The 22,097-nt window shown below is 36.1% G+C and overlaps 1 protein-coding gene across 2 annotated transcripts in view; it reads left to right on the top strand.

The window, feature by feature from the left end:
* The window catches only part of CSMD3 (CUB and Sushi multiple domains 3), a 1,379,111-nt gene that overhangs the window by 1,212,444 nt on the left and 144,570 nt on the right, over positions 1–22,097 (top strand). For both annotated transcript variants that reach the window (XM_004372959.1, XM_004372958.1), the window contains 3 exons: positions 6,871–6,995; positions 13,379–13,475; positions 16,951–17,055. In XM_004372959.1, coding sequence (XP_004373016.1) covers positions 6,871–6,995; positions 13,379–13,475; positions 16,951–17,055 — 327 coding nt within the window. The remainder of the gene's footprint in view (positions 1–6,870; positions 6,996–13,378; positions 13,476–16,950; positions 17,056–22,097) is intronic.

Raw genomic sequence — 22,097 nt, 5'->3', positions numbered from 1 at the left:
GTCCAGGACCCTCTGTTGTGATCCCTGTCAGAGCAGTCAGTGGTGGTAGCCGGGCACCATCTAGCTATACTAGACTCAGTCTGATGGAGGCCATAGTAGTTGCTGTCCATTAGTCCTTTGGACTAATCTTTTCCTTGTTTCCTGTTCTCTTCATTCTCCCTTGCTCCCAAAGGGGTGAGACCAGTGGAGTATCTTAGATGGCTGCTCACAGGCTTTTAAGACCCCAGACGCTACTCACCAAGGTATAATGTAGAACATTGCCTTTATAAACTGTGTTATGCATGTTGAGATAGATGTTCCCAAGACCATGGTCCCCACAGCCCTCCACCCCGCAATTTAGTCCCTCAGGGAGTTTGGATGTGTCTATGGAGCTTCCATGACCTTTCCTTGTACAAATTTTGCTGGCTTCCTCAGTGTTGTGTAGTGCCTTACGCTTCAGCAAAGTTACCACTTATCTGTTGTCTGTTTAGTTTCCTCCCCCTCCACCGCTCCCATCCCAGTTTAAGTTTTGCCATTTGGTCCAGTTACTAAACTTTACAGAAATGAAAATATAGTTGACATTTCTATTTTCAACTATAAATATTTTTAGATTCAAAATGTTCTGGCTAAAAAATATTAAGCTCAATATTTTAAAGATTCAAATATGAGAGACAAATTGACAGCTATCTCAGGTTGATATCAAAAACTTACCTTCAATTTGTGTTCATTTTCAACATCTGTGTTATCTGTTAAATATTGTCGGCCTTTGACCTTTCTGTTCCCTTTGGTTGGAACGTGCATCCTCTGGATATATTTTTGGCTCACTGCATCATTTCATCCAAGTCTTCACCTGATTATCTTCCTTGACCATCCTAATTTAATGCCACTCATCCCTCATTCACTATCTATACCTTACCTTGCTTTTCCTTTTTATAGCAACTATCTCCACCCACTTTAGTATAGAATATATATATATATATATATATATATAAATCTGTCTCTTCCCCACACTATCCTCATTGCTATATTGCTTTTATGCTCAGCCAGAACAGAACCTGGCACATGAGAGGTGTTCAATAAACATTGGTTCAATGAATGGATTTTAGTAAATAACTGCCCTAATTTCCTGAATGTTTATAGAAATTTAACAACTCTGGCCAACTTCTCTATTCCAGAATTCATGCGTCTTCAATTTCAGTGTTTCACCACATGGTAATGCTCTTGCTCATTCTGCTTGCTTAGATCTTTGTAAGCAGTCTGGCTTTTCAAACTCTTCTGAAAATCTATAGGGAAGATACATAGGTGAAACACAAACACAAGATTTACGTATCACACGAAGAATTTTATTCTGAGACAGAAAAAAAATTCCACTTTAGATTTTGCCTTTTAAATATAATCTTTGGCAAACTATTTACAGGACTTTATTTGGAATGACTATTTTTTTTCTGCCTTCACAATTCGGTGAATGCTCAATTAACAGCTTAAGCCAAGTGAGCATCCAACTGAAACCAAAGAATGCAGCTCTCTGCATTCCTAATGATTTCTGCATTCCTAATGCATCTCAAGTGTACTGTTTCCCTTTCACAGTTCTTATTACTACCATCAACACTTTCCTTTCTGCTTTTCTCTCATTAAAATGAAAAAAAAAAGTAAAGTGTAATAAAATGTTCAGTTATTTTGCACACAACTGACATACTAAAACGAAACTGTTGACTAAGGAGCACCCCCATTATATGTGAAATCTGAGTTGTACATATAGTTAGTTGGTCGAATACTAAATTAGAGGATCCACAAATTTAAACAACCAGTATTTGATAATGTACAAATCTGTAGGAGCCCTGGTGGCCCAGTGGTTAAAGCACTGGCTGCTAACCTAAAAGTTGATGGTTCTAACCCACCAGCCACTCTGCTGGAGAAAGATATGGCAATCTGCTTCCATAAAGATTATAGCCTTGGAAACTCTATGGGTCAATTATACTCTGTCTTTTAGGGTCTCTATGAGTTGGAATTGACTCGACAGCAATGGCTTCTTGGGTTTTGGTACAAATCTGTAATATCATCATTCTTAGGTAAATTACAGTAAAACACAATAAAGTTTTGATAAGAAAACTTCACTTGGAACAAATGTAACTCAAAGAGTGAGTTTTTATTTCTAAATTTGACCTTGTTACACTTCAGCTTTCTTAAAATTCTCAGTCACATAAGCCCCCAGGCTTTCTTCCCTCTGAGACTCTGTGATTCAAATAACCCCTTACAGCCACTGATAGCTTTGACAATATACGGCCCTAGGCATTTCAGGAGGTAGCATATGATCAAGAACCCATAGGTATTAAAAGAAGAAGCCCAAGCTGCACTGAACGTATTAGTGGAAAAACAAGGCTCCAGGAATTGACTCAATACCAACTGAGATCTTCCAACAAAACCCTGGAGGTGCTCACTAGTCTATGCCAAGAAATTTGGAAGTCAGCTACCTGGACAACCAGCCGAAAGAGATCCATACACATGCCCATTCCATAGAAAGGTGATCCAACAAAATGGAGAAATTATCACACAATATCATTAATATCACACACAAATAAAATTATACTGAAGATCATTCAAAAGTGGTTGCAGCAGTCAATCGACACGGAACTGCAAGAAAGTCAAGCCAGATTTAGAAGAATACATGGAACAAGGGATATCATTGCTAATGTCAGATGTATTTTTATGAAAGCAGAGAATACCAGAGAGATGTTTACCTATATTTTATTGACTATGCAAAAACATTCGACTCTATGGATCATAACAAATTATGGATAACATTACGAAGAATGGGAATTCCAGAACACTAAATTGTGCTTATGCAGAACCTGTATATAGACCAAAACACAGTCGTTTGAACAGGACAGGGGTTTACTGCATGGTTTAAAGTCAGGAAAGTTGTGTGTCTGGGTTTTATTCTTTCAGCATACTTATTCAATCTGTATGCTGAGCAAATAATCCAGGAAACCGGACTATATGAAGAAGAACGCAGCATCAGGATTGAAGGAAAACTCATTAACAACCTGTGATATGCAGATGACACAGTCTTGCTTGCTGAAAGTGAAGAAGACTTGAAGCAGTTACTGATGATGATCAAAGACCACAGCCTTCAGTATGGATTACACCTCAACATAAGGAAAACAAAAATCCTCACAACTGTACCAATAAGCAACATCATGATAAACGGAGAAAAGACTAGATTTGTCTAGGATTTCTTTTTACTTGGATCCATAATCAATGCCCATGGAAACAGCAGTCAGGAAGTCAAACAACTGGGAAACGTTACTGCAAAAGACCTCCTTAAAGTGTTAAAAAGCAAAGATGCCATCTTGAAGACTAAAGTGTGCCTAACCTATGCCACGGTATTTTCAATCACCTTATATGCACGCAAAAGCTGGTAAAGAAATAAAGAAGACTGAAGAAGAATTGATGCATTTGAATTATGGTGTTGGTGAAGAACATTGAATATACCATGGACTGCCAGAAGAACTAACAAATCTCTCTTGGAAGAAGTACATCCAGAATACTGCTTAGAAGCAAGGATGGTGAGATTTCGTCTCACATACTTTGGACATATTATCAGGATGGGCCAGTCCCTGGAGAAGGACATCATGCTTGGTAAAGCAGAAGGTCAGAGGAAAAGGAGGAAGACCCTCAATGAGGTGGTGGTGAACAAGTGTACAGACTGTGAGGAGGAAAGAGATCTTGGTATGTTCAAGATCTCTCAGTTAGAATCCCAGATGTTAGAAAGTGAGTGAAGGTTGGTTGAGAGTGCGAGGAGATGAGTACAGAGAGGCAGAGCAGGAGCCAGGTCATATAGTGCCTTGAAGGCCAGGGTGAGTTTGAATTTTATCTAAGTGATGGGAGAATTCATTGAGGTAGGGAGTGATGTGATCTTAGTTTGTAAAAAGTCACTGTGGTTTATATAAGGAGGGCTAGATTAGAATAAATAAAACTTATTATGCACCTATTACAGTAGTAGAGATGAAAGACAACATGATTTAGATAGAAAAGCAGTCACGATCGAAGTGATGAAAATTGGTAAGCTTTGGGATATATTTTGCAGGTAGACCTGACAGTGTTTACTGACGTAGATGTGACTGTGAACTTTTGAATGTGAGGAAGAGAAATCAAGGGTGAGTGCTAGGTTTTTGTACTGATAACTGGGGGAATGGTGGTGACATTTACTGAGATAGGAAAGACTGTGGGTGGATAAGAATGTCAAAAGTATTGTTTTGAACATATTAAATTTGATATACTTAGTAGACATTATAGAACTCAGGGCAGAATTCAGGACTGGATATAAACATTTAGAAATGATAATATAAAGATGACATGAAAATGGATAATATTACTGAGAATTGGTAGTTATAAAGGGAAGAGAAGACAGTTTAGGACCAAGTTTAAGAATGTTACAAAATTTAGTGGATCCAAAGGAGGAGGGTGAGCTACAAAAAGAAATTGTGAATGCAACCAGTGATATAGAAGAAAAGTAGGAGTGTGTGATGTCCTGATGACCAAGCAAACAAAGGATCAAGATGGATGGAGTGATTAACAGTGGGAAATATGTGCTCATAGGTTGAGTAAAATGCAAATTAACACTGAACTTTGTATTTCACAACACAATTCTGGTGACTTTGATGTAGTTATTTTAATAGAGTGATGAGGACAAAAGCCTGATTGAAATGGATGGAGGAGAAGATGGAAAATAAGGTAGAGGGAATAGCTTGTCACTGTAGCTGCATGGAAGGAAAATCTAGAGTGAAAAGGACAGAAGAGTTACAATCTTGACACCACAGTGAGCAGAGTTCCAGGCAAAAAAAGTGTTTACCTCATCTTCTCAGAGCTAAGTCTGTTAGAAGACAGTGACATGTAAAAAGAATATGAAAGCATACAGTGGAGTATACTATGATATAGATGTATAGGAAAGCACTTGGTACAAGAAAACTATGGGGATACCTACCACAAGGGAGTCAGCTAAGGGTAAATTAAAAAGGTAACAGGAACACTGAATGTCCTTGGAAGGGTAGGTGCTACTTGTGTGAAAGGTGGACATGCCAAGTCACAGCATTAAGAGAACATATTAGTTGAGTAGGCTGGACTGGGAAGAGGGATTAGGATGGTGAGATAGTGAGAATGCATGGGTATATAGCAGTCTTGAGATGTCATTAGAGGCTAATACAATTACAATATTTCTACGCAAATAAAGTGTGCCTTCTATGTTTGTTTGCCAACCCATGCCCTCCCCCTGCTCCCAGGTATTTTCGTAAGAGTGTGCTTCAGAGACTACCTTGCAGGGGGAGGGTGCAGTTGGCAAATGAACATAGAAGGCGTGTATTATTTGCATAAAAATATGGAAACTAGATTAATCTGTAGGACTGAGGCAATGTGGAGATTTTTAAAGTATTTTCAGCAGGGAAGTAGCATTTTAATTTTTGAAAGATCATTTTGACAGTAATATGGAGAATATATTACATGGAAAATATACAGCCACAGGGAGGTCATTTAAGTGACTACTATAGTAACCTAGAAAAATAAACTGAGAATGAACTAGGACAATGGCAGTGAGGGTGGAGATGAACATCCATAAAGTATTTTCTTTAAACTCAGATCAGAACTTCATCAACCACTTTTTTTTCTCCTATTTTTGAGTTGAGCCTCTATTTTGCAATTTATACTCCACTCCTAGAATGCTATACCCTAATCATACAAAACTGTTGGTTTTTGTTATAAAGGAAGCAAAAATTCTTTGTAAACAATTTACACTGAATTTGTATATAACTCAATAACATAGGCTAGTAAGAAAATAAAGCTGTCTTAGTTTTCTAGGTTGCCACAACAAAATACCACAAAATGAGTGGCTTTAAAGAAGAGAACGTGTTTTCTCACAGTTCTAGAGGCTAGATGTGCAAATCAGGGTATTGGACATGTCAACTCCTTTTGAGAGCTTTGAGACACGAGCTGTCCTATTTCTGTCTCCTACTTTCTGATGGCTACCAGCAATCCTTGGCGTTCTGTTGCTGCTTATAGACATATCTGTTTCTCCCCTTTTTATTACTCTATTTCCAAATGTCCTTTGGAGGCAATAGCATCCCTATTTCACAGATCTGGCAACTGAATTTCTGAGAGTTTATTTTAAAGAACATGTCCAAAATCACCCATTATTTAAGAACTGTGAGTTAGCTCAGTCCTGGAACCAAGCTGATAGTACTAGTGTTATAAGAATTTTACCTTCAGAATTGTGAGAAAATTTACATCTGTTGTTTTAAGCCACTCAGTTTATTATCATTTGTTATGACAGCCCTAGGGAACTAATGCAAATGGGGAAAATAATTATTAATATCTCATAGGATTCTTGGGAGGCTTAAATGAGTTAAAATATGTAAACTGCTTAGAAGAATGTCTAGCACATGGTGGGCTCTATATAAGTGTTAGTGATAACTGTTATCATCATCATATCAAAAAAGAAACAAAACCCATTGCCACTGAGTCGATTCCAACGTATGAGGAGAAAAGTAACAAATAATTTCAAACAATTTTTAAAATATATATATGTCGATGTGAGATATTTTAAGGCAAATATAGTTGGTGTACTATTTAGTTTTTAATAAAAATGATATACTGCTATTGAGTTACTTATAGTATAACCTTAGATGTGCCATTAAAAGTCATCCATTAATGCTAACAATTTTTAAAAAGTTTTTGTGGTACATGAAGAAAATTTTCATGACCTTTTGAGCTTTAAAAAGTCATATTATTTGGTTGTGTTTGAAAAGTCTAGTGTATGTCTGAAGTGCTATCTCTGCTATTTTTTTTTTCTTACTTTGATCCTTTGCATTAGAATTAACTCCCTCTCCTGGATTCTTTTAGTGCCCTGTGGTGGAATTTTAACTAAGCGCAAAGGGACTATTTTGTCTCCTGGATACCCTGAGCCTTATGACAACAATCTGAATTGTGTATGGAAGATCACAGTGCCGGAGGGAGCTGGCATTCAGGTAAGGATATTTAGAATTTTCGTCTCTACATTGTATGTTCGAGGTTAATCTTTCCAGAGATGACAGGATGAATGTTATTTCTGAAGTTCAGCAAGTATTTTTGACTGAAATGATTGAATTTATTACTAGAAAGATATTTATTATGAGTTTGTTTGTTTTTAAACTGCAAGTAGTAGAAAGCCCAATTCAAGATGGCATAAGTGATAAGAAAAATGTGTTGCTCCACAAAGCACGAAGTTCTGAGGCAACATGAGTCAAGGGTAATTTATTTCAGAGGTTCAATTGTGTCATTCCTGACCCAGGTTATTTCCATCTCTCTGCTCTTCTGACCTCAGCATGTTGACTTCAGTCCTTGTGGCCTTCAGATGGTCACAACAATTTCATGCAGAACAGCCTTACACAGCAATAGCCAATGGCCAGAATGGAGCATTCCTATCTTATATATCTTTTCAGAGTTAAGAAAACTTTTCCAGAAGCCTGCCAGCCGAGTTTCCCTTATGTGTTATTGTCCAAAATTGCAATCATATTCATTCCTCAACCAAAAAGATTCAGTATGATTTGGCTCAAACAAATCAAGATTAAAGTCCTTGAGCTGGTGAGGAGTTCAGCCTCCCCGGAATGCACAATTTTCATTTAACTGAACAAAACCAAGTCTCTATTAACAAGGAAGCGTGGTGCTGTTCCATAGGCAATCAACAGTGTCTTTCTTCCATGTTACTTTAATTGTGATCATTTTCGGGGAGGTATTTTCCACCTACTGTTTTACTTTACAAGGAGATTATTTCTCGATAAATTGATGGCATTTTACTGCTGATTCTTTATATACTGTATGGAAGGTATTTATATCTTTCATAAAAATAACTTGATTACTTTCTCAATTGATTCATAAGCTTTTCCTTTTAGAAACCTGAGATACATAACAGTATTGGAAATGTTCAGCTAAACTTCTTGCTGTTGTTGTTGTTGTTAGGTTTTGTCGAGTCATTTCCGACTCATAGTGACCCCATGAACAACAGAATGAAACACTGCCTGGTCCGGCAGCATCCTTAAAATCATTGCTTTCTTGGAGCCCATTATTGTGACCACTGTGTCCATCTACCTCCTTGAGGGTCTTCCACTTTTTGCTGACCCTCTACTTGCTAGCATCTCAAATTCAGCTTGTCCAAATTGACTCATGATTTTTCCTCAAAATTGTGAGATTTCCCCCAGTATTCTCTGTCTCAGAACGGGCCCCTCATCTATTTACTTGCTCAAGCAAGAAATCTTGATAATTTTCTTCTGGATCTTACTTGATACAACAAAATACATCAAGTCTTTCTTCCACAAATCTCTCAAGTGAGTCTATTTTTCTCCATCTACACTTTAACCACCGAAATCCAGGTGGCCATTATCACTGTTCCAGGTTCTTATTCTTTTCTCATCCATTTCCCATAGGGCAAACAAAGTAATGTTTTCAAAAATAAAAATATAATACTGTCATTTTCCAGCTTAAAATCCCTCAATTGTCCCCCACCTCCTTTATTCCTTGACACGGTTGATCACACCTGTGTGCTCTGCCTTCGTTTCTTGTCTCTTCTATTCACTCTATTTCAGTTCTTTATAAAAGCTCGACTCTCTCTTATCTCTGGTCTTTTTCGCGCATGCTGTTCCCCCTGCCTGCTGCACTATCCTTGATCCACCTTCATTTGGCTTATTCGTACTCATCATTTCTGTCTCAACTTCATTACAATTCCTCTAGAAGGCTTTCCATGAACTTGTGACAAGGTTAAGTCTCCTTGCTATGTGTTCTTATAGCCCCTTATTATTTCCTTATCATAATACCTACCACACTCTACTCTTATTATTTACTTAATTATCTGTAAGCTCATGAGGGCAGTAAACAAATCTGTTCTGGCAGCTAGCACAGTACCTGACAGTACACGCTCAGTAAGTATTTTTAGAATGAATCAGTAAGTACTAGCAGAATCAGTGGAGTTTTGACTATTTTGTAGAGTTACCATAGCATAATGAACTAATAAGATATCTGGAAAAAAAAAAAGCTATATTGTATATTACTTGCCCCATGCAAACACTCTTCAAAACCAGACACATATCAATGACACAGTTAAATCTTTCACCATGGAAGTGCTTTGTTTCACAACTGCAATTTAGAAAACAAAATTTTAGTAGGGCATTTAGTAAGTTAAGAGAGTGTGAAGCATGTTGGACTGAAAGACTACCACTTTTTTATTTTTGGAATTAACCCTCTACGTGAATGCTAATCTTAGACATACTGCTAAATCACATCTGTATGCTTGAAATTGAACTAACTTCACCTAAAAGTCATATTTATCATTAAATGACAAGATACACCTACCTGCCTAGTACACCAGGTTTAAAGCAATGATTATTTTATTTGACTCCATTGTGCTGAATATGTGTGTGAATAAACAATCATATGAATATTCAGTAAATCATATATGAGATGAAATGAGATAGTGAATGGTGGAAAGAGGAGAAGAAATATTTGGAATGCTGAAACAATTACGAATAATATATAATGATTGCACCATCTTTGGAAATAATGTCAAGAGATAGACCAATTTGTTGCATTAATATGAAGCGAAAAGTTTGTTGGGAGGTGTGAATTCATTTTGTTTTTGTTTTTTAGCAAAGCATGTGGGAAGGAAAATTCCAACGGAGCTAAATTCAACAATCACAGTGATAATTTTCAAGCAAAGAGCAATCTTTATTTTATGAATCATGGAAAGTAATACTGGTTACATAATTACATTAATTTGTAGAATGAGCATCATGAGTTAATGTAATCTTCTAAACAAAGCAAAATGGCATTTGTTTGTCTGTATGCCTGGTCTGGAAACCCTAGTGGTATAGTGATTAAGGGATATGGCTGCTAACCAAAAGGGTTGGCAGTTCGAATCCACCAGATGCTCCTTGGAAACTCTATGGGGCAGTTCTACCCTGTCTTATAGGGTCACTATGAGTTGGAATCGAGTCGATGGCAGCAGGTTTTTTTGGTATGCCTTGTCTAATGATTGCAAATGTATTCCTCATTAAGCTAGCCTATTGCCATAATAGACAATTCCATCTAATCCAAACTTTGAAGGCTGAGTTAGTAGCTGCTTTTAAAATATGTTTTATTTGTTGACTCTCATTTGGCTTTTGTCATAGTGGGTCCAGAGTCATTTTTTGGGTCTCCTGTAATATCCCATAGTATTGTTTGGTAGCTCTCTCGGTCATTATGTGCTTCTACACCCTCGATGCGTTTATTACACCAATACTACATTCACAATTTGCCCAGAATCCTAGTGGCATATCGCCTTCATTTCTTGTGGATGCTATAACAAATTACAACAAAACTGGCAGTTTAAAACAGCAGAAATTTATTCTTTCATAGTTTCTGAGGCTAGACATCTGAAATCAGTTTCATTGTACCAAAATCAAGATGTTGGAAGGACTGGGCTCTCTGGAGTCTTTGGGGGAGAATTTGTTCTTTGCTTCTTCTAGCTTCAGGTGGCTCCTGGCATGACTTGATCTGTGGCCACATCCCCCCAGTCTCTGCCTGTGTGGGCACATTACCTTCTTCTCTTCTGTGTTAAATATTCCTCTGTCTTTCTCTTATAAAGACACAAGTGACTGCATCTACGGTCCACCTGGATAATGTAGAATAATCTCCCCATCTCAGTATCCTTAATTAAATTTTCAAAGAGGCTTTTTCCATAAAAAGTAATATTTACAGGTGCCTTGGGGCATTATTGAGCCTACTGAACAGACTCCTACCTAGGGAATAGCTTTTCCTGGAGATGTCCATAATTTTCTTCTTGCCGCCTCTGTACTTTCAATGACTTGGGGAAAAAAGATAAATTATTACTAAATCTTTACTCTTACTTCTTCTTTGATTCAAATCACATAAAATCCTGTAAGGTACCCCATAATAACTCATGTAATATCTGGGTCCTTGTCTTATTCTAGCACTGCTGTAACAGCAATATGACAAGTGGGTGGCTTTAGCAAGCAGAAACTTATGTTCTCACAGTTTAGGAAGCCAGAAGTCAGATTCAGGGTGCTGGCTCTAGGGGATGGCTTTCTCTCTCTGTCGGGCACCGGAGGAAGTTCCTTGGCCCTTGGCTGTCTGGTGGTCCTCATGTGGTATGGCAGCTATCTTCCCCCATCTCTTCTTGCTTCTCTATGCCTAATCTGCTTTTTTTAATATCTAATAGGTTATTGGCTTAAATACACCCTACACTGTTCTTAACATAACAAAGAAAACCCATTCACAAATGGGATTATATCAAAAGGTATAGGGGTTAGAATTTACAACACATATTTTTGGGAGACACAATTCAATCTATAACAGTCCTCCTTTCTTCCGTTACTGCTGCTAGCCTCGTTTAGTTTTTTGTTGCCTCTCACAGAGGCTACTGTAATTGACTTCAGAACTGTCTTTTCCCTTATATTTTCTTCACCCAATTCATTGCTGTACTTAAAGTGCAGTTCTAATTATGGTTTTTCCCCTTCTAAGCCCTTTGGTGGAATACTCCTCAACTGCATAACTATTATGCTGGTATTCATTCTTTCTATTTTCTCTCTCTCTCAGTCTCCCTTTGCTAAAATTCATTGAATCCTTAGTATAGGCTGAGTATAATTCTGAGTCCTTTATACATGTTAACAAATTTAATCCTTACAACAAGTCTACCAATTAGATGCTATTATTCCAATGATATATGTAAGTAAACTAAGGCACAGAGAGGTTAACAATTTTCCTAAGGTCACACACTAACGATGGAGGGAACCAAGAAGTTGCAAACCCAGGCTGTCTTGACTCAAAACTCTTTTATTCATCCAATAAGCTCTATTTTTTCTATACTTTTTTCTAACTTTACATGTATATTTTCCCTTATATAAATACCCTGCACTGCAGCTAAATTGGATTACCGATGGCTTACTAAGTCCGATTCATGGTTTGCCTTCTCTCTGTCTTTACTCATTCAATAATTTATTTCAGTAGAAAACCTCTCCATATTTTAAACTTAGCCCAGTGTCAACTTTTGAATGAATCCTTGCATTTTCCTTTAGCTGAATGTAATATTTCTTTCTCTGAACTAAAAAAGAAGAAAGATTAAATATGATGAGGAAGCTGATAATTGTTTACGGACATGGTGATTATATTACGATCATACAGCCTTAGTTTTGTGCTTTTTCCTGCTCTGGAACATGGCCACTGAGTCTAATGCCAGTCACACAGACAGGGAATCTGTTGCCATGTGGCACTCACCCTTGGAAGACCAGCATTCACCTGAATGAAAGAATGATGATGGACTATTTTTTTGGATAAGAAATTTTTAATGAATGCAATTATTATAATTATTTAGTGAATGAATACAGTGCTTACATTATTAACAGATTTTATCCAAATAAATAAATATTTTAAGAAAACTGTCCATTTCCCTTCACCAAAACTATAGAATATTTTATCAACAAAGAATAAAAAAGATAATGTCTGGAGTTGTGAGGGTCCTGCAAAAACCCAAGCTGTGCCAAGTGATGTGCAGTGAAGTAACACATGCCTCTTTCTTTAACTAAACTGTAACAGATATGAGAGAATAATGCTCCAGCATTTGCCTTCTCAACATCTGGGTCTTTCACAGTGATTTAGTTATTACATCTTCATTCATAAAAAATACTTTTAAAAGATGCATCCAAAATGGTTACAAAGTATTATTTTCAGTCATCTGTACTGAGCCGTATGAAAAATGTACATAGGGAATAATAATGTTACTTTTGTTTTTTTAAAAGGGAGAGAAGAAATTGAGCAAAAGATAATGCAAGCAAAGGAAAATAAAATGTATTTTTATCCAGGGATAAACCTAGTTCAAAAAACATATTGTATAAGATCCTATATACTCATGGACCACAAATCCGATTATTTTTCAGTAGGTTAGAAATGATTATTTCTCAAATGAGAAAACTCAGTGGTTGACAAGAATATAATACTTCAAAACATCAAAGTTAACCAGTTGTTTGGAACATGCATTGGAATTTCTGGCACTGTGTCATTAAAGATTAACCCAAAGCTTTTCATAAAGAGAATGTGATAATGACAAAGACACTCTCAAGAGAATGTGATAGCAACAGACACTCTCAAGGTTATCCCCGTAGAGAACACAGCTCAGTGTTTGGAAGGCTTTTCTTGTAAAAATCAGCCCATGTAGGCCAGTGCCATAATGGCAAAGAATCAGTTCCATTAAAACTCTTCTATGAAGTACCACAATGATGTGGTCCAGGATCTGAGCTCTGTCTTCCTGGGGGATAACTAGACTGCAGCACATTTATATGCTTAGAAATGTAGATAAGCGTTCTTATCAGCAATTATTATTTCACAGGTGCAAGTTGTCAGTTTTGCTACAGAACATAATTGGGATTCTCTGGATTTTTATGACGGGGGTGACAACAATGCTCCAAGACTTGGAAGTTATTCAGGTAAATAAAAGAGTTCAGCTTAATTATAATATAGATATAATTAGAAATATGAAATCTCTTTTCAAAAAGGAGCTCCCTAGAACGCTGATGTGGCAGTTTTAGTTTGCTTTTATAAATTATATACAGTGAACTAGATTACAAGATTACAGATATAAAAGACTTTAAAGATAATATTGAAATTACTATTAAAAACCTTACTGTATTCTTGCTATATTTATATAATTATTTACTGATGCTTTTATGTTAATGCTAATATTTTCATCTGAACCGAGGTTCACAAATGATATGTATTCCTTTTCCTAAAAAGAAAAAAAAATCAACGAAAGTTAAAAATTCAGCACTACTTAAAAATTTCAACAATCAGAATAGACCTTGGTAATTATGATATATCCACTCATGGAATGTTATATAGTCATTAAAATAATTACAGACACTGTCAGAGCCCTGGTGGAGCAGTGGTTAAGAGCTCGGCTGCTAACCAAAAAGGTCGGCAGTTTGAATCCACCAGCCACTCCTTGGAAACCCTATGGGCCAGTTCTACTCTGTGCTATAGGGTCTGTATGAGTACACTGGAAGGCAATGGGTTTTTTGGTATGTAGCAACATGGTAATGTTACAAGGTACTATGTAAGTAGAGTAAATAGAATACAAAATTATTTCCATGAAATGAATATCATTGCATAAAATTAACATATGCATGTAAAAACAAGGCCAGAAGGAAACACAAATAAAAATAGTTTGGTTTGTTTAAGCAACAAAGTGCCTTATTTTTTGTCTTCATTTTATTTGTTCAAATTTTTTAAGGTAATTTATGCAACAATCTAAAAACTTCCTTCAGCATATAGAAGGCAAAATAGATTCCAAAGTTAACCCTTCAGCCAAAGATTACACAGGTCTATAAAACAAACAATAACACAAGTGAGGAATGTGCTGCTTAGCTCAGTCACATAAATGAGACCAAATGGGCAACACCTGCCCAAACGCAAAAGCGAGAAGGCAGGAAGGGACAGGAAAATGAGATGAATGGAAACAGGGACCCGGGGTGGAGAAGGGGAGAAGGTTGACTGACCCATGGAGAGAATTGCAACCAATGTCACAAAACCATTTTAGTATTAATTGTTTAATGAGAAACTAATTTACTTTGTAAACTTTCAACTAAAGCACAATACCAAAAAAAAAAAAAAAAAAAAGTCTGCTTTGAGCATTATGCTCTTTTAGGAACTATCTATATAAGATCAAACTGATAATAGCAACTTGAAAGATTAGACAGGAACCTTAGGGAGCAGTGAATTTATATTAATGGAGAGGAATAACTCAGAAAAGGAGCGTGAGAATGGTTGCACAACTCAAAGAACATAATCTGTCACAAAATGATACATGTAGAAACAGTTGAATTGGTGTATGTTTTGCTGTACATGTTCTCAACAACAACACCAACAAAATGAATAAAAATTTAAATAAAAGAAGGCAAAATAGAGTTTTACTTTATTTTTACTACTGTAATTTTTAAACTCTAGAAATATGAACATAACTAAAATATTAACGCATATATTTTAGATATACAAAAATAAGTTTGAATGGCTTTAAGCTCTGATGACCAATTTTTCAGCGTGGCCAATGAGGAAAGGAAAGAAGAAATCTAGAGCAGGAGTAATTTGGCTTAGGCATAAAAAATACTGTATCACATTTAGGTGAAATCTTTTTGGAAAATCCTATAAAATGTCGAGTATACTTTTGTTCATAATAGGTTAGGAGTAGCACTTTCTTAATAATAAATATAACAATGAAGATGATAAAAATGGTAAATAACAACTATTGATTATTGAGTGCTAGCTCTACGCCAGGCACCGAATTAAACATCTGACACGCATTTCTTCGTTTGATCTTTCCAGCAGTTCTGTGAGATAGTTGAGGTTTAGAGAGGTTAGGTTGTCCAGGTTGTAGGGCTAATGCCAGAATGGAATTGGGACCCAGCTGGTGTGACTCCAGAGCCAGAACTCCTCATCACGAAGATCTTCCTAGAGACTGAATGCAGGCTAAGTCACCTTTTCAGACAGTTTACCTCTGTATTCACTGACTGCAGTTAGGACACAATGGACAGAGAGCAAGGTCAGAAAAGAAGCAAGTGTGTGTTCTGTAATGAATTATTTCTGATTTCTTTTATAGAAAGCATCAGTGGTTAAAGTCCACAAGGTTGTGAAAAGCAACTGTGAAGTAACTAGTTGCTGAAAAACAATGCAACACTCTCATGTGCTTGTTGAACATTATCTTAAAATAGGGAAGAAATGTCAGTTATTTTTATGCCTGTCTTTTGAAACTACTTAAGTTATAATTTAAAGGATTTTGAACTATTACTTTGCTCAGTGTTAAATAAACAAAAAGTATTTAGTTCAAGTAAATATTTCATATTTCCTAGCTCAATAATTGAATAAGCTAATACTGATGCACTTCAAAAGTGCAGAAGAACATCATTATGATGCATTTCCTGACAGACAAGACTGACACTCATTCCATCATCGGGATTTTTTGAAAGCCATCTACCAGCTTTGTTGTCTGAGCACAGGAGACATTAAGATTCTTGATGTGGTATTAAAAAACCCATTGCCATTGAGTTAATTCTGACTTACAGTGACCCTATAGGACAGAGTAGAACTGCCCATAGCGTTTCCAAGGCTGTAATCTTTGTAGAAGCAGACTGCCACATCTTTCTCCCGAAGAATAAGGTGCTGCTGATAGGTTCAAACTGCCAACCTTTTGGTTAGCAGCAGAGCAGTTAACTACTGCTATAGAAGAACATATATTAAAAATATATATAATCAGTGTTAACACAACCACGCACCCATTGCCATCGAGTAGGTTCCTGCTCGTAGCGACCCTATAGAATAGCGTAGACCTGCCCCATATGGTTTCTGAGACTGTAATCTTTATGGGAGCAGACTTCCACATCTTTCTCCAGTGGAGTAGTTGGAGGGTTCAAATCACCAAGCTTTCGGTTAGCAGCCGAGTACTTTAATCACTACATCACCAGAGCTCCTTAAGGGGCAATAAATGATTATGTTATCTGAACCCATACAAAATCTTACATTATGGTACCATAAAAACACATGCATATGTTAAAATTAAGTTTATTATTAGCTCATGCATGGAAAATTGAAATCCACATGAAATTCAAAACATTTATTTTAAGTGGCCTATAAAATTTAGTGAGTTGAATTTTGCCACCTGTCTTTTGCCCTACCTACTTTTAGGAAGCAATCTAAAATGATCTCAAATATGTAACTCTTAGGAGATAGTCAGGAACAGCAAAATCAGAGAAGAATGTTAGAGAACTATTTATATTAAAAATTATTGAAATACAGCCCCACTGATACTAATTTAGTGATAATCTATTGGCTAGCTAGTAGGTAACTTACTGAATTTCACTATAATATTTACTATATAGTGATCATTGACCTGCATTTCATTTATCATTTCAGGAACAACAATACCCCATCTTCTGAACAGTACATCTAACAATCTGTATCTAAATTTTCAATCAGATATCAGTGTTTCTGCTGCAGGATTTCATCTTGAATACACAGGTAAAAATAATATCATGTGATATTCAGGAAGTTAAAAACAAGCTTGTATTTCTTTTAAAACTTACTTTTCTGAATATAGAAATTACAGTGACATTGTCAAAAAGGAATATTCAGTCTTATTTTCTTAAGGTTTTGAAATGTTTCTTTTATTCAGTTACAAATTATGTGTATATAATTCTAAAGATTTTCAGCAGAATTTGTAAGTATTTTCAAAACGTGGAAAAAGGAACAGGATCCTGTAGAAATTTTGAAATTGGAATTGGAGTAAGTGATTTTTCTTGTTGGATGTTGTTGTTAGGTGCTATCCATTTGGCGTCAACTCTAGCGACCTTCCGTATAACAGAATGAAACATTGCCTGGTCCTGCATCATCCTCATAATTGTTGCTATGTTTGAGCCCATGTTGTAGCCATTGTATCAATCCATCTCATTTAGGGTCTCCTTCTTTTTCACTGATCTTCTACTTTACGGGTAGGAAATATGTATTCATTTCCCAACTGCTTACAATAATTTTAGACACAAAACAAATTAGGTACCCAGTTAAATATATTCATGGAGCATTTTCCCCCTACTATGACAAGTGTAATTAGGTGATTATGTGGGTAATTATGGGTTTAACCATTCTCTTACTAGAATATAAGCTCTAGAAAGACATACTCTGTCATGAAGACAAGACTATGTCCATTTAGTTTGCCATTTTGTCTCTAACATTGAGCCTGGTCCCTGAAACTTATTAGGCACCCAAAATACATTTGTTAAATGAATAAATGAATGTGTGGACCCGATACTTGGAAGTAGAAGGGGACAAATGTATAACAATGGCACATGTCATTACCATCAGTATACCTATACTGATGCTGAAGTTCATAAAGGGGTTTAGAATGCAGGTCTGCAGGCATTTTGTAATCATGTGCTGCTTGCTTCTGCTTCCTGGAGGTACCTCCTGAACATCACTTTGTCCAGGCTACTCGGTTACTACTGTAACATCACTACCTGCACTGGAAGTTCTGATAGAAGAGAAACTCCCTGTGAGAAAGAACAGAGGCTGCAGTATTTTCTACAAGTATAAGCATGTACTAAATATATATTGGTTCATTGATTTTTATCTTCTTTTTTTTTTGTTTGTTTTACAGAGAAATATTTACTTTCCTGCTACGATAAGCCTCAGATACAATAAACGTAAAGTTTTAATATAAATACATGACAAATCTGTAGAAGATTCATTCATTCTTCCCTCACTTAATCAACTAATATTTTGAACATCGACTCTGTGCCAATTTGTACGCTTGACATGGGGAATACAAAGATAAATATGTCATGGCCTCTTTTTTGGTGGGACCACAGTCTAGTAGGGGAAACAGAAATAAAGCATTAATACAGTTATGAATTCAGTAATAGAGATGTTTACTAAAAGCAGTAAATAATTAGTTCCATCTAGGATGTACAGGGAAGACCTCAAACAAGATACTTGAGAGCAATCCTAAGGAATAGCAGGAGTTTAAAACTTAGATAATGATGGGTGGATATTTTCATCAGAGGAAATTTCATGTTCAGACAGAGCTGTGGAAAATGATGCATTAGGGGACTTGTGATTATTTTAGTAGAGATGGTGAACAAGTTTGAGGGAACACCTGGAGCTAAAGCTATTTATACAGGCAAGGCCATTCCTGGGAGGTACCGGATATCATAATCAGAAATTTGACTTCATTGCAGGTGAAGCAGTTAAAAAGCAGCTTATGTTTTGATAGTTATTCATAATTCAGATATTATCATAATCACAAATATAGTGAAGAAACCATTTTTAAGTCCCTTGTGTACAACTTTTGCATTTCTAAAGTGTACTGTTGAATGCTGAAAGGAGCACTTATTTTTACAGTCATTTGTACCTTAATGTCCATGATATATTCTGTGAAATAGGATGTTATGTGATTTGGAAGTTGTGCAAACACCATATTATATTCAAGGAGTCCCCAGATTACGAACGAGTTCCATTCCTAAGTAGAATTTGTACGTTAAGTCAGAACAGTTAGGTAAGGTTCGTATCTAACATCAGTTAGTCAAATGTTTGTCTTAGTATATAGTATATACTGTACTTTTCTATGCATTAAAAAACTAAAAAAAAACACTTTCAGATACACTAAAATATCTTTAACATAATAATACTGTAATAAGAAGAAGAAGAATGTTTTGAAGCATATCACAAAGTAGCACCCATTTATTATTACGAACCATTGTATGTACCTTCAATTATTAATATAATAGGCTTTACAAGGGTTGTTTCATAACTATGGGTTGTATATAAGTCAGACGTTCATAATCCAGGGACTGCTTGTATAACCTTATGGGACCATGGATGTATATGTGGTCAGATGTTGTCCAAATGGATGTTATGCTGGGCATAACTGTATAAGTTAAATAATAACAATCATTTAAAAAGTAATGAGACTGTTTACTCAGTTATCTAGATTATTTTTCAAACTGCTCTTTTGATTAGAAACTCTTAATTATTCTCAATAAATAAAGGAAATTAAGCTATATCTCAATCAATAAATAATAGCTGTTAATAATACAAAGTAATTTACTTCATCAAACAGAGAATCTGGAGTTTTACTGTTTTTCTTAAGGGAAAGCAATAACTAGTAGATTTAAATCTTCTGGCAATTTTAGAGGCTTGAAAGCCAACATCTTTGACAGGTATTTGTTGTTGTTAAGTGCCATGGAGTCAGTTCTGACTCATAGCAACCCTATGTGCAACAGAAAAAAACATTGCCATCCTTACAATCGTTGCTATGTTTGAGCTTATTTTTGCAGCTGCTGTGCCAATTCATCTTATTGAGAATCTTCCTCTTATCCACTGACTCTCTGCTTTACCAAGTATGATGCCCTTCTCCAGGGACTGACCTATCCTGATAACATGTCCAAAGTATGTGAGACGAAGTCACACCGTCCTCACTTCTAAGGAGCATTCTGGCTGTACTTCTTCCAAGATAGATTGTTCATTCTTCTGGCAATCCATGGTATATTCAATATTCTTCACCAACACCGTAATTCAAATGTATCAGTTCTTCTTCAGCCACCCTTATTCATTGTCCAGCTTTCACATGCATACGAAGCAAGTGAAAATACCATGGTTTGTGTCAGGTGCACCTTAGTCCTCAGGGTGCCATCTTTGCTTTTTAACACTTTAAGGAGGTTTTTGCAGCAGATTTGCTCAATGCAGTACAACACTTGATTTCTTCACTGCTTCTTCCCTGGGCATCGATTGTGGATCCAAGTGAAATGAAATCCTTGACAACTTCAATATTTTCTCTGCTTAATGTGATGTTGCTTATTGGTCCAGTTGTTAGGATTTTTGTTTTCTTTACGTTGAGGTGTAATTCATACTGAAGGCTGTGGTCTTTGATTTTCATCTGTAAGTGCTTCAAGTCCTCTTCACTTTCAGCAAGCAAGGTTTTATCATCTGCATATTGCAGGTTGTTAATAAATCTTCCTCCAATCCTGATGCTGTGTTCTTCTTCATGTACAGATTGAATAAGTATGGTGAAAGGATACAACCCTGAGGCACACTTTTCCTGATTTTATACCATGCAGTATCCCCTTGTTCTATTTGAGCAACTACCTCTTGGTCTATGTACAGGTTCCGCGTGAGCACAATTAAGTATTCTGGAATTCTTACTTCTCACAATATTATCGATAATTTATTATGATCCACACAGTGGAATGCCTCTATGTACTCAATAAAACACAGGTAAACATCTTTCTGGTAGTCTCTGCTTTCAGCCAAGATCCATCTGACATCAGCAATGATATCCCTCATTTGACATGCTCTGCTGAATCTGCCTTGAATATCTGGCAGTTCTCTGTTGATGTACTGCTGCAATCATTTTTAAATTCTCTTCTCCATGTGATATTAATAATATTGTTCAATAATTTCCACATTCTGTTGGATCACCTCTCTTTGGAATAGGCACTTATATGACTCTCTTCCAGGTGATTGACCAGGTAGCTGTCTTCCAAATTTCTTGGCGTATAAGAGTGAGCGCTTCCAGCATTGTGTCTGTTTGTTGAAACATCTCAGTTGGTATTCTGTCAATTCCTGGAGCCTTGTTATTCACCAATGCCTTCAGTGCAGCTTGAACTTCTTCCTTCATTACCACAGGTTCTTGATCATATGCTACCTCCTGAAATATTTGAATGTCGACCAATTCTTTCTGGTACAGTGACTCTGTATATTCCTTCCATCTTCTTTTGATGCTTCCTGTATACTTCAATTTTTTGCCCATAGAGTCCTTCAATATTTAAACATCTTTAAGCATGATATTTAATTTAAAAAATAATGTTGAGCACCTACTATACAAAAAATTTTCTGATTTGAGCTATAGGAGATTGGAGGATGAAAGAGATACAATCTCTTCCCTAATCTTGTAAAAAGCTTATTACATGGAAGACATTTTCCCTTATACAATGTGATTATTTATCCCTCAATGTTACAACAAGTTATTTTTATAAAGTGATTAATCAAGTAATACCAATGTTTTCTAAATCAGTTATCCTAATTTAATTAAAAATTGTGGGAAATAATTTGCCATTGGTAGTGAATGAATATAAGAAAAAATACTATATCAATGTAAGATACAGTTGCTTTAAATAATAAGACTACCAACTTGCTGTGAAGAGGCTACTCTCATGAAACGTCATTTAATTTGTTAGCTTTGAATTCACATAGTCTAAAGCATATGTTCTCATAGTGAGGTTTAGGGTTCAAACTGATCCCCAGATGCTTAAGAATCATTAATTATCTAGACTATCCATGCAAGAGAAAAACAAACAAAATAAAATCTGAGCATCATATTTATACAATCTAAGGACAGTGTTAACTGTATTTTTCCAAAAACCACAAGGTGGCTGCCTATTAGAAGAGGATTACCAAAATTTTTATTATTTTTTTAATTGCACTTCAGGTGAAGGCTTACAGAACAAATAGTTTCTCATGAAACAGTAGTACACATATTGTTTTATGACATTGGTTAACAACCCCACAAC

Source organism: Trichechus manatus, unplaced genomic scaffold (assembly GCF_000243295.1).
Source record: "Trichechus manatus latirostris isolate Lorelei unplaced genomic scaffold, TriManLat1.0 scaffold00022, whole genome shotgun sequence".
In the NCBI taxonomy this organism is placed as follows: domain Eukaryota; kingdom Metazoa; phylum Chordata; class Mammalia; order Sirenia; family Trichechidae; genus Trichechus; species Trichechus manatus.
This window is presented reverse-complemented; position numbering and strand designations above follow the sequence as displayed.